The following is a 13,592-nucleotide window of genomic DNA, read 5'->3' on the forward strand; positions in this document are numbered from 1 at the left end:
ACTTTGTCAAAAATTTTGGTGTGCACACTCAACTTTGACAATCTATGAGTTTCGGTTAAATATTTTCGTTCTTTGCATATTTCGTGATTTCGGCCAAAACTTTTTGAAAAACATTGGCATGGGAGACTGTACCTTAACCCGTGAATCAACCAACTACAAGCAGCTTCGTATGAATGACTGTGCACATAACTATTCTCTGTGATTTATCGGCACATCTGATATTTTCTCACAGCACACAAGACTGCCAGGGTTCTAGTAATTCTATGTTAGTAGTAGTAAGGGAAAAAAGTGTTTGTCTGATTTTGGGAATGCATTTAGCAAATAAATTAATGACGGTTAAGAAGAGAATGTTGTAGCAGTCCAAGATTAAAATATTTAATTTAATTGCTTCTTTAACTAAAACTATTGTCTAAAACTTCACTTATTCTTAAGTTTGAAAGTATTAAAAAGCAAAAAAGTCACTATTAGGCTAACAATAGAGCTAAAACACTTAAAAAAATTCCTTTATTGTAGTAGCCTTTTAAAAGCCGCAAACTAAATTAGTAATATTTGCATTTAAATCAAACTTTAATTATAAAAATATTATATATGTTTGAATAGTAGTTGCATTTAAGTTAGCTGTATTTTAAGTACTATAAAAGTTTGACTATTGACAGTAGAGCCTTGTGTAGACAAAGGTGGGATCAGACGAATGGTTAGGCTGACTGATACAACCTGGTTTATTAAGTAACTAACAGCAAACCATTATGCAAAACAACACACATGAAAAACAGAAAACTTATGTAGGTTGATTTCGGTTATAGTTATAGAATTTGCTAATTTAAAAAAAACTATTTTTAAGTTTTATACTGCAGTATTTCTAGAAAAAATCAAAAAAATATTGGCTAGGAACTTCTGAAATATTGTGTAACAATAATATTTTTTTAAACCGTCGGTTTGAAACTGAGTTGATAGCACACACAGCACAAGATAAAAGCTCTAAACAGCATATATATTATGTATTTTATGTGTTACACACTAAATATATTATATACATTATACCCTTAGTTGAAAATATTATATCTAGCCAAAATTTCGAATCATTTTGAGATGTAAAAGTAGTGAAAGTGAGTGAGACTGCAATGTTTGCACACATACAAACCCCTTAAAACTTGTTAACACCCACAAATACTTTTTAACAACTAGCACCTAATAACACCTGCTAATACTTGTTAACACTTGCAAAAACCTGATAGCATTTGAAAACGGATGTTAACAACATTTAACGCCTACTAAAACTTGTTGGCACCTGCTAACATATGCTAACACCTGTTTACCTGTCCTCTTAAAACTCTATAGCTATTTTTTTAAAAAGCACAAAAATGTTACTTTCTTATGTATATGCAAGTTTAAATAATACCAGACTACTTAGAAAACCAAAATAAAACACAAAACAAAATAATATGAATTTAAGTGTTATGACTAAACTGTTCATGAGCAAAAATTTTGAACCAAATGTATCTTTGTTCTTTATTTTAGGCAGCATCCCAATGATATACATAAATTTTAGGCAGCTCAGCACCCCATGTCAGCAACTAACTAGATCATCTCTGACTTACTGGCAAGTTATGTCCTGGGATAGAAAGGGTAAGATATCATCAGTTTAAACTTTTTATTTTTGAACGTGAAAATTTTTGTTCAAAGTTTATCGCTTTAATATTTATAGAATTTGTCTAAATTGAAAAAATTTGTTTTTAAAAGAACAACAATTGTGTGATGTTGTGAGTTTTGATATATATTTCCTACATTTTGCACCTATTTGGTAAAGATTTTGACGTGAAACAAGGTTGTAGTCTAAGATAGTTGCCATGGTAACAAAGCTGACAGAGCAAGCAATAAAGAGGCAAAAAGGAGTCATTATGAGCAAATGATAAATCAAAATGTAGGGTTAGAAAAAGCGAACCAAAAGCCTTAGCTCCTTTATCTTGTTAACAAAAGATTGTGACATTTATAAAAGTTTATGGATTGCTGAAAGTCATGCCAATAAAAAATATATTTGATTTGCCCATTCTTGGCAATATAAACTGTTTTTGCTCCAATTAACTTCAAATGACTAACGCAAATGGAATTTTACAGTTGATAAAAAGCTTATACAATCTCCTTTGATGCATAGCTGTGTTTCTTGTACTAGAAGGGTTGAGACATTGGTTTAAAGGTGAAATAAGGAACACATTCTATTCCCAGTTTCATAGCATCTGTGACAAAACCAGCATGGTTAATGAAATTAAAAATAGTTCTGTTTGTACTAGGTACCATATTTTTTAATAGCAATGAATAAATATTAACACGGAAACAACAACATTTCATTAAAGCAAAACCCACTTTTTCATTAATCCCAACTGCAATAAATAGTTTAGGACTAAATCAAATTTAGCGATGTAGTAATTCTGTTGCTTTTCAAAACATTTAGGGTGAATGGTAAAATGTTAGGAAGCTACATGTATGTCAGTAAAACTGCAGTAGAGTCGATAATTTTAACACCAAAAAAACAGCTAATCAGTGGCAACCGTTGGCATTAATCTTTTGCTATTCACCAATGTGTTAATTTAGGGTAATTAGTCACTGATGACTATATGCAATCGATAGTTGTTAAGTCAAATGGTCAAAATCATTAGGTTACAAATACGTTTTCATTTATTTGAATGCACTGCACATTTTCAGAGCAAATTGAGAAAAATGCTAGTGATTACTTAATTGAACATTTTAGACCTAAATCTGTCACACGATAATGGGCTTTAGTAAATACAGTTCTTTTGAGAGATTACTCTGCATAATACTTATGGCAAGTGTTAGCGATGTATACAAACTTGCATACCGTGGAATTTCACCAGATACTATAAAGAAAAGACAAAAAATTCTCCATAAACTGATTGATCACCTAATAAGTAACCAGTTGCGCAATAAATTAGCCAATAACCTAATTGCTCAATTATTCAATAAAATCAATCAATTGATTGACAGATTGATTAATTGATATTTTACCTACTAAGCCAGTCACTAAATCAAGTAAACAATAAACTAACAACTGAATCAATTTACCTGTCAATCTCCAAACCAATCAACCAAAATATCAAAGACTCGTTAAGAAGCAAATAAATAAGCAGGTGATGCCTGGTTAATCCAAATCAAAGTTATGAGATCGTGAAAACAAAAAAGACTACAAAGTTACACCTAAACTCACTTTGTTGATTATAAACCCTTATATATACATTTGTTGAGTTGCTTCATTTATATCTTTTAATTTAAAGGAGCCATCTAAAGTTCTTTTCTGAATAATATAATGCAAAATAGTGGTAAAGAATGTTGAATCATCATGCATTCTACTTTTTGGAACATTGACTGGATTGTGCAGGAATAGTTGCTATGTTTGTAGAATATTTGGGTAACTGAACACAGAAAACAGGCTGTAAATATGAAGCGCATTAGTTTACAAAAATTATTATTGGACAAAAAACAACTAAAAATATCCACAAATGTTCATCTTGAAATTTTGAATTGTTGCTTACAATTTTGTCGCAATCAATTTTGATTGCAGTTTTGATTGCAACCCTTTTGTTGATGCAAATAAGAAACCTGCCATGCTTTGCCACTTAAAAATAAGTTTAGAAAACCAACTACTTAGTTTTAAAGAAGCATAGCTACCTCTATAGCTAAAATTGTTATAGAATAGATAGGTGTATAGCTAAAATATAAAATGTACGACTATAGAATAGAGTATGTACTGTAATTAATAGCTACACATTGTATAGCTAATAACTATACATAGTATAAGAAGTCCTTCAATGTCTATAGCTAATAGCTTTACATTGAATGGCTTTTTACCACACATAGCTATTTTTGTCTATAGTAAGCTGGCAGTTAAGTCTCCTGCGAGAAATGGTCATGTGTCTTAACTATGTGCATAGTTGTTCTTGGGTGTAGAAAAGAACATTTTTAGCATGATGACGAGCGGATAGACGCTGCTTTTAATGTAATAAAGCAGATTGGGTAAACTTTCCTGCAAATTGGGTCAAGTATAACGCTTACTATAATAAGAGCTGTGTTTATTCATCTGTTTAAAACTAAGCGTAGCAAAATAAAACAATGCTACACAAAAAAAAATTAAACTGCAAATATTTTGCAGCCAATCATGCGATACTCATTCATCTTTCCATATCTAAGTCTAATTGTGCCCATAGTTATTACACCAGATGGTCTCTCATCGGCACGAGCTTGGCAATAGGTACTAGTACAATAGGTATAATACTGGCATTAACATGATGCCATCACCAGGTGTCATTATCAGGTAATTTAGTAGATGTCAGATAACATGAAAAAGACTGAGCAGTTTGCATATTATTAAAGAGAAAGATCATTTCAATTACTCCACCTCCAATGCTTACAAAAAATAAAGAAAGGCATTAAAATGATTGAGTTTTTTCTGTAAGTCATTCCCCTGTAGTTTCTTCTTTGCTTGTTCCTTTCAGGTTTTTTCCTAGTCAGTTTTTCTTTTTGTATTTTTTGCTTCTTTTCTTTCTGAATGTAAAAACATTCAGAGTAGTGTTTTTATACATTATAACATTGATTAAAGTCTAATTTTTTTAGTGATTTCAAGAATCCATGATTCTGATTGTAAAATTATTTGAATTTATTAAATATTTTAGGAAAGTATTACTACCTCAACACTAACTCACCAACATTGACACCAGGATATTGCATTGCATACCAAATAGCTCAGTGTGTGAGGGCCGGGGAGCCCTGCAGAGCTGTAGGGAATAGCACCCAGTTTTACGATGTCCCACTCAATATTAACAGCTGTTCTGGTGAGTCTAACTTCATAAAAATATATTGTATAAAAATTATGTTTGATTAGAATTAAATTACTAAAAAAATTACTATAAAGGTATCTTGTTTTTTATAACAGCTGAAAACTGATCGAGACGCAGTTTCCAGATAAAAACAAAAAGTACAATGATAAGTGCTGTAATATTTCTTATTTGCTGTTTAAAACTAGAATTTTTTTGAATTATGATTTATAAATATAGAGGTTTATAGCATGTCAACAGAATTTTACATTTTGAAGGACCCAGTAATAGTTTGATATAGTAAAAATGTTTTTAAGGCCAGAACATTTGACTCTGCTCCAGTTTTGCAGGCCATACATGAACTCAAAATCTGCTATTGCATTTTATTATCAGTTTATATTTTGCCATTATATTTATGGTATCCACATTTATTATAATCTAGCTCCAAGATATGTCACTAAGGATTTATTTTTGTTGCAAAAAAGAGCATTTCGACTCATTGCAAATTTACATCATACGCCTGCATATATTATTCCAACAAATGATCTTTCCAAATCTCTGCGTCTTCTTACTCTGCCTATGCTAAATATTTATTTTACTTCAATTCAATGTTTCAAGATTTTTCATATTTGTGTCCTCGTTTTTTACATGACAATTACAGGTTCTTAACTCATTTCAACTTACGTGATATGAACAAAATGCATACAATCACTAACAATCATTTTGAAAATGTCATTTCCAGCTGCTTTAACAATCTTCCATCAAATATCCATTCTCTTAGCAGAGTAAGGCATTTTAAACACTATTTGTCAGACTATTTATTCAATTTTAATGGCTAACTGTTGCTTTTTTCCTTTTTTTTGTTTTACTATTGTTGTATGGCCTAATTTGAAAAACAATTCTATTTGTGAAATGGAATTATTGCCAATAAAGTACTATAACATTGGTGCCTTTTTGAAATAAAAGTTATCACCTTTGCACAAGGTTGATAGAGCCAGTCAGTTTTTCTTTTATTGCTAAGAATAAATTTATATTTGAAGATTTGCCTACTCATTATTGTCTAGAGATTTTTCTTAAGATATGCTTAATGATTATTATCTAACTTAAGTTTCTGTTTTCATTACTCTCCTTGATATTACCAATGATATACAGCCTCCAATGGATAGCCGATGGCTATCATGTCGGCAGGGTTTAATAATTGTGCTCTGTTGGGAAGAACCCTAACATGGCACCCAAAAAAACAAATATGCTGAAAAAAGCCCCTTGTAAATTTACAAATATTATGAACTATAGTGGTTATTTTGATGATCTGTTGAATTCTTTTTGTTGTCAAATAAATATAGTATCCCAATATTGTCACTGTTATGATCAGCCAGTTGCCAATCACAAGCATTCGTGGTATTAATAGTCACAATCGTAAAATAGCCCAAATTCGGCTTTATATTTAGATTTTGTGTATGAAAAAAACACTGCACAGCTTTGCCTGCTGTCCCATCTTTTTGGCCAGGTAAAACAATGATGAGAGACTTTCTCATTTTAAATTAGGGATGGAAAAATATTAATCAAAGACTAGGAAAAAAAGGCCGTTGTTCAGGTAATTTTGGGTAAATTATATTAAACTTTAGGCATATACTACGACCTTTCCCATTTTCAAAATAAGTAAAAGTAGGTAATTTGAAATGTTTTAGTTTGCATGGATTGATTATTTTGGTTAAGTATTACCCTTACAATGTAGAAATTCAAGGTTTGCTATTGTGAACCGCGGGGTCTACTGACTGAATGAGCTAATGAAACATTAACAGCGAGTAGTGTTTTCCGAAACCTAACATGGCAACGTGACTGCTCCGCCAGAATTGTGTTAGCTCTGAAACCCAGGCTAGCACAATCTGAACCGAGAACGATACTTAGACCTCGCCCATATGATAGCCGTCGCCTATCCTGGGGGGCTTGTATATCATTGATATTACCGTGTAAGTTATAATTTAAATAGTAATGTACTCTAAACTGCATTATTTTAAGTACTAAAATAATGTAGTTTTTAAAATGAAAATAAAGTTTAGATTTAGTTTTTACCCAAAAACAAAGCACATCTTTTGAGATGTCTTACCGTAAAGTTACAAAAAAGTCGCTTTTGCTAAAAATCCTTAGTTTACTACACCAATTGCAAGGTAGTTAACTTGTTTTGTGTTATTTTCAAAATTCTTATAAACAAGTTTTTACTATCATACCTTTTCTGTTATATCCTTTTTTGTTTTTGCAACATATATGGCAAAAAATTGTTGGAAATACACTTGTACTCAAAATAAATTTAAACAAAACTACTCGGATAAAAAGTTGAAACTGATTTGCTGGGGCAATATTTTGATATTCTAAAAATAGATTTGCTGTTAATATAAGGTATAATTTTTTGTCACAACGGAGAAGAGATTTGTGTAATATTTCTTAAACTATAATCTAATAGCAAATGATTGTTATCAACAGAATATAATTTTTAGATTCTACTCTCATGGCCAGTTCCGTCAGTAATGCTGCCACCACTCCTGTCTTCACTACGACTTCTACTACTACCCAAGTTGCCACTCGTACTACTACCACCACCCCTACTACTACCACTACTCCTACTACCACCCCTAGTACTACCACAACCCCTACGACTACCACCACCTCTACTACTACCACAACCCCTACTACTACCACCCCTACTGCTATTAACACCCCTACCACCACCATCCCTACGACTACCACTACCCCTACTCCTACCACTACTACTACTCGCACTACTACTTCCTATACTATGGCTTCCACTCGGTAAGTTAAATAATATTTGCATGAAGTCACTAATGCATCGTAATCATTTTTTAGAAAAGTTGATCAAGCTCTAGACAATTTGAATTTATCAGATCATTTAACTGAAAGTTTTTTACTTCACTCCTAATTATCCAATCAGTACCTATGATAGGTAGAACACATTCTCAGACTATAACGAGTAAATTTTTATTATTTTAAAGTGCTTCCGATGATGACAGGGAAGCTACCATCTCTTTTACTTACCAGAACATGAGGGAATGTACAGGACTGCGTGTACAATACCATCCAACTGCAGCCAATAGTAGGTGTCGCCTATCTCAAACTTCATTATGATTATTTAAATTCTTCTAAAATATAACTTACATGTAACTTTGACTGAAAGTTTGTGAGAATTCCGCAGTTTCTTTGAAAAATTTATTGTCTCTTATGTCAAACTTATGCCAACAATAAAAAATAATTGTTTATACCAAAGTGAAAGTTACACAAATTTTTGAGCAAAACTAATGTTATCTTTTATCAACAATTTAAACAAATTCTCTGTTTTACATCTTCTATTTTACAGCAACCATCATTATCAAACTGGTATTAATATATTTTGCAAAAACCTGACAGCATTTGAAAACAGATTTTAACAATATTTAACGCCTACTAAAGCTTGTTGGCGCCTGATAACACCTGCTAACATATGCCAACACCTGTTTACCTGTTCTCTTAAAACTCTAGCTATTTTTTTAAAAAGCACAAAAAATGTTACCTTCTTATGTATATGCAAGTTTAAATAATACCAGACTATTTAGAAAACCAAAATAAAACACAAAAAAAAATAATATGAATTTCAGTGTTATGACTAAACTGTTCATGAGCAAAAATGTTGAACCAATTGTATCTTTGTTCTTTATTTCAGGCAGCGGCATCCCAATGATATACATAAATTTTAAGCAGCTCATCACGACGTGTCAGCAACTAACTAGATCATCTCTGACTTACTGGCAAGTTATGTCTTGGAATAGAGAAGGTAAGATATCATCAGTTTCAACTTTTCAGTTTTGAAGGTGAAAATTTTTGTTCAAAGTTTATCGCTTTAATATTTATAAAATATGTCTAAATTGAATAAGTTTTTAAAAGAACAACAATTGTGTGATGGTGTGAGTTTTGATATATATTTCATACATTTTGCACATATTTGGAAAAGTTTTTGACGTGAAACAAGGTTGTAGTCTAAGATAGTTGCCATGGTAACAAAGCTGACAGAGCAAGCAATAAAGAGGCAAAAAGGAGTCATTATGAGCAAATGATAAATCAAAATGTAGGGTTAGAAAAAGCGAACCAAAAGCCTTAGCTCCTTTATCTTGTTAACAAAAGATTGTGACATTTATAAAAGTTTATGGATTGCTGAAAGTCATGCCAATAAAAAATATATTTGATTTGCCCATTCTTGGCAATATAAATTGTTTTTGCTCCAATTAACTACAAATGACTAACGCAAATGGAATTTTACAGTTGATAAAAAGCTTATACAATCTCATTTGATGCATAGCTGTTTCTTGTACTAGAAGGGTTGAGACATTGGTTTAAAGGTGAAATAAGGAACACATTCTATTCCTAGTTTCATAGCATCTGTGACAAAACCAGAATGGTTAATGAAATTAAAAATAGTTCTGTTTGTACTAGGTGCCAGATTTTCTAATAACAATGACTAAATATTAACACAAAAACAACAACATTTCATTGAAGCAAAACCCACTTTTTTTATTAATCACAACTGCAATAAAGAGTTTGCAAGTAAAATAAACTTAGTAATGCAGTAATTCTGTAGCTTTTCAAAACATTTAGGGTGAATTGTAAAATGTTAGGAAGCTACATAAGTGGCAGTAAAACTGTGGTAGAGCTAGTAATGTGAACACAAAATACAGCTAATCAGTGGCAACAGCTGGCATCAACCTTTTGCTATTCACCAATGTGTTATTTTACGGTAATTGGTCACTGATGGCTACATGCAATCAATAGTCGTTAAGTCAACTAGTCAAAATAATTAAGTTGCAAAAACGTTTTCATTTATTTGAATGCACTGCACATTCTCAGAGCAAATTGAGACAAATGCTAGTGATTCTTTAATTGAACATTTTAGACCTAAATCTGTCACACCATAAAGGGCTTTAGTAAATACAGTTATTTTGAGAGATTACTCTACATAATAATTATGGCAAGTGTTAGTGATGTAAATAAACTTACACACCACAGAATTTTACCAGATACTATAAGTGAACAAAAGACTAAAATATTCAATAATCTGATTGATCACTTAATAAGTGATCAATTGCGCAATAAATTAGCAAATCACCTAATTGTTTAATTATTCAATTGAAAATAAATCAAATAATTGATAGATTGATTAACCGATATGTTACTTAATAAGCCAGTCACTGAATCAAATAATCAATAAACTAACAACTGAATCAATTTATCTGTCAATCTCCAAACCAATCAACCAAAATGTCAAATACTCATTAGGAAGCAAATAATGAGCAGGTGATGCTCTGGGTATTCCCGATCAAAGTATTAGATCACAAAAATAAATGAGACTGCAAAGTTGAGTTGCATCTAAACAAACTTTGTTATAAACTCTTTATTTTATATAAGTTTTATATAATTTATAATAATAAGCTCTTTTCTGAATAATATACTGCAAAGTAATAGTAAAGAAAGTTGAATCATCATGTATTCTACTTTTTGGAACATTGACTGGATTGTGCTGGAATAGTTGCTATGGTTGTAGAATATTTGGATAACTGAACACAGAAAACAGGCTGTAAATATGAAGCGCATTATTTTACTAAAAAATATTATGGAACAAAAAGCCACTAAAAACATCCACAAATGTTCATCTCGAAATCTTGAATTGTTGATTACAATTTTGTCGCAATCAATTCTATTGCAATTAATTTTGATTGCAGTTTTGATTGCAATCCTTTTGTTGATGCGAATAAGAAACCTGCCATGCTTTGCCACTTAAAAACAAGTTTAGAGAACAAACTATCAGATAAACAGATGTTTTAATCTCATCTTAAACAAGCATAGTTACTTTTTGTAGCTAAAATGTTACATATAGATGGAGTGGTTTTTGACCACATGTAGCTACTATTGCCTATAGAAAACTTACAGTAAAGTGTACTGTGAAAGATTGTCATGTGTACCAACTATGCACATAGCTATTTTTGGATGTGGAAAGGTGTTCAAGTGGTACAGGTGGTAGCGTGTTTGGCTGGGAGTCTGAATATCTAGATTTTATTTCCTGTTTAGTGAAATCTGTTTTTTAACGTTCTTAGATTGATAATGAACGGGAGGACAAGGCTCTTCATATAGTAAAGAAGATTGGGTAAACTTTCCTGTAAATTGGGTCAAATATAATCTTTACTATAATGAGAGCTGTGTTTATCTATCTGTTTAAAACCATGCTATAAGTGGCAAGAGAAAAGATTGTGCACATAGTTATTACACCGGATAGTCTCTCATTGTGCACAGGCTAGCCAGCGTAGTAATACTACGTCTTCCGTCTGTTTAAACCCATGCTATGAGTGGTAAGAGAAAATATTGCTTTACAGAGCAATTAAACTTTGCAAATAATTTGTAGCCAATCATGCTATAAACTCCACCACTTAACCATATTTCCATATCTAAGACTAATTGTGCACATAGTTATTACACCAGTTGGTCTCTCATTGTGCACAGGCTAGCCAGCGTAGTAATACAGTATAATACATAGTAATACAGTATAATACATAGTAATACAGCATAATACTGGCATTTGTATGACACCATCACCAGGTGTCATTATCAGGTAATTTAGTAGATGTCAGATGACATGAAAAAGGCAGAGCAGTTTGCATATCATTAAAGAAAAAAATCATTTCAATTACTCCATCTCCAATGCCTACAAAAACTTAAAGAAAGGCATAAATATGAAGGAGTTTTTCTGTAAGTCATTCCCCTTTAGTTTGTCATTCCCCTTATACGCTTGTTCCTTTCACGTTTTTTGTAATCAATTTTGCTTTCTGTACTTTTCTGCTTTTTCTTTCCTTTCAGGTAAGAGTAGTGTTTTTATACATTATAACATTTATTAAAGTCTAATTTTTTTTAGTGATTTCAAGAATGCATGATTCTGATTGTAAAATTATTTGAATTTATTAAATATTTTAGAAAGGTATTATTACCTCAACAATGACTCACCAACATTGATGCCAGGATATTGTATTGCATACAGAATAGCTCAGTGTGTGAGGGCCGGGGAGCCCTGCAGAGCTGTGGGGAATAGCACCCAGTTTTATGATGTCCCACTCAATATTAACAGCTGTCCTGGTAAGTATAACTTCATAAAATTATATTGTACAAAAATTATGTTTGATTATAATTAAATTACTAAAAAAATTATTATAAATGTATTTTGTTCTTTATAACAGCTGAAAACTGTTCAAGACGCAGTTTCCAGATAAAACAAAAAATACAATGAAAAGTGCTGTAATATTTCTTATTTGCTGTTTAAAACTAGAATTTTTTTTGAATTATGATTTATAAATATAGAGGTTTATAGCATGTCAACAGAATTTTACAAATTGAAGGACCCAGTAATAGTTTGATATAGTAAAAATGTTTTAAAGCCAGAACATTGGTGCCTTTTTGAAATAAAAGTTATCACCTTTGGACAAGGTTGCTAGAGCCAGAAAGTTTTTCTTTTATTACAAAGAATAAATTTATATATGAAAATTTGCTTACTCATTATTGTCTAGAGATTTTTTATAAGATATGTTTAGTGATTATTATCTAACTTAAGTTTCGGTTTTCATTACTGTCTTTGATATTATCAAGGATATACAGCCCCCCATGGATAGCCGACGACTATCATGTGGGCGGGGCTTAATAATTGTGCTCTGTTGGGAAGAACCCGAACATGGCACCCGAACAAACAAATGTGCTGAAACAAGCCCCTTGTAGATTAACAAATGTTTTGAACTATAGTTGTTATTTTGATGATCTGTTGAATTCATTTTGTTGTCAAATGCATATAGTATCCCAATATTGTCACCATTATGATCTATCAGTTGCCATTCACAAGCATTCGTGATATTAATAGTCACAATCGTAAAATAGCCCAAATTCGGTTTTATATTTAGATTTTGAGTACGAAAAATACAATGCACAGCTTTGCCTCCTGTCCCATCTTATTGGTCATGTAAAACGATGTGACAATGAAGAAAGACTTTCTCATTTTATATTAGGGATGGAAAAATATAAATGAAAAACTAGGAAAAAAAGGCCGTTGTTCGGGTAATTTTGGGTAAATTATATTCAACTTTAAACATATACTACGACCTTTACCATTTTCAAAATTAGTAAAAGTAGGTAATTTGAAATGTTTCAGTTTGCATGGATCTATTATTTTGGTTAGGTATTACCCCTACATAGTAGAAATTCAAGGTTTGCTATTGTGAACCGCGGGATCTACTGACTGAATGAGCTAATGAAATGTTAACAGCGAGTCGTGTTTTCCAAAACATAACATGGCAACGCGACTGCCCCGCCAGAATTGTGTTAGCTCTGAAACCCAGGCTAGCACAGTCCGAACAGAGAACGATAATTAAACCTCGTCCATATGATAGCCGTCGCCTATCCTTGGGGAGGGGGGGGGGGGGGTTGTATATCATTGATATTACCGTGTAAATTATAATTTAAATAGTAATGTACTCTAAACTGCATTATTTTAAGTACTAAAATAACGTAGTTTTTAAGATTAAAATAAAATTTATATTTAGTTTTTACCCACAAAACAAAGCACATCTTTTGATATGCCTTACCGTAAAATTACAAAAAAGTTGCTCTTGCTAAAATCCTTAGTTTACTACACCAATTGCAAGGTAGTTAACTTGTTTCGTGTTATCTTCAAAATTCTTATAAACAAGTTTTTAC

At 31.7% G+C, this 13,592-nt stretch overlaps 1 protein-coding gene across 5 annotated transcripts in view; it reads left to right on the forward strand.

The window, feature by feature from the left end:
* LOC137397043 (uncharacterized) overlaps window positions 1-13,592 on the forward strand; it is a 237,801-nt gene that overhangs the window by 86,897 nt on the left and 137,312 nt on the right. For all 5 annotated transcript variants that reach the window (XM_068083325.1, XM_068083324.1, XM_068083323.1 and 2 more), the window contains 6 exons: window positions 1,519-1,626; window positions 4,683-4,841; window positions 7,319-7,631; window positions 7,832-7,932; window positions 8,536-8,646; window positions 11,829-11,987. In XM_068083325.1, coding sequence (XP_067939426.1) covers window positions 1,519-1,626; window positions 4,683-4,841; window positions 7,319-7,631; window positions 7,832-7,932; window positions 8,536-8,646; window positions 11,829-11,987 — 951 coding nt within the window. The remainder of the gene's footprint in view (window positions 1-1,518; window positions 1,627-4,682; window positions 4,842-7,318; window positions 7,632-7,831; window positions 7,933-8,535; window positions 8,647-11,828; window positions 11,988-13,592) is intronic.

This window comes from Watersipora subatra, chromosome 5 (assembly GCF_963576615.1).
Source record: "Watersipora subatra chromosome 5, tzWatSuba1.1, whole genome shotgun sequence".
In the NCBI taxonomy this organism is placed as follows: Eukaryota; Metazoa; Bryozoa; class Gymnolaemata; order Cheilostomatida; family Watersiporidae; genus Watersipora; species Watersipora subatra.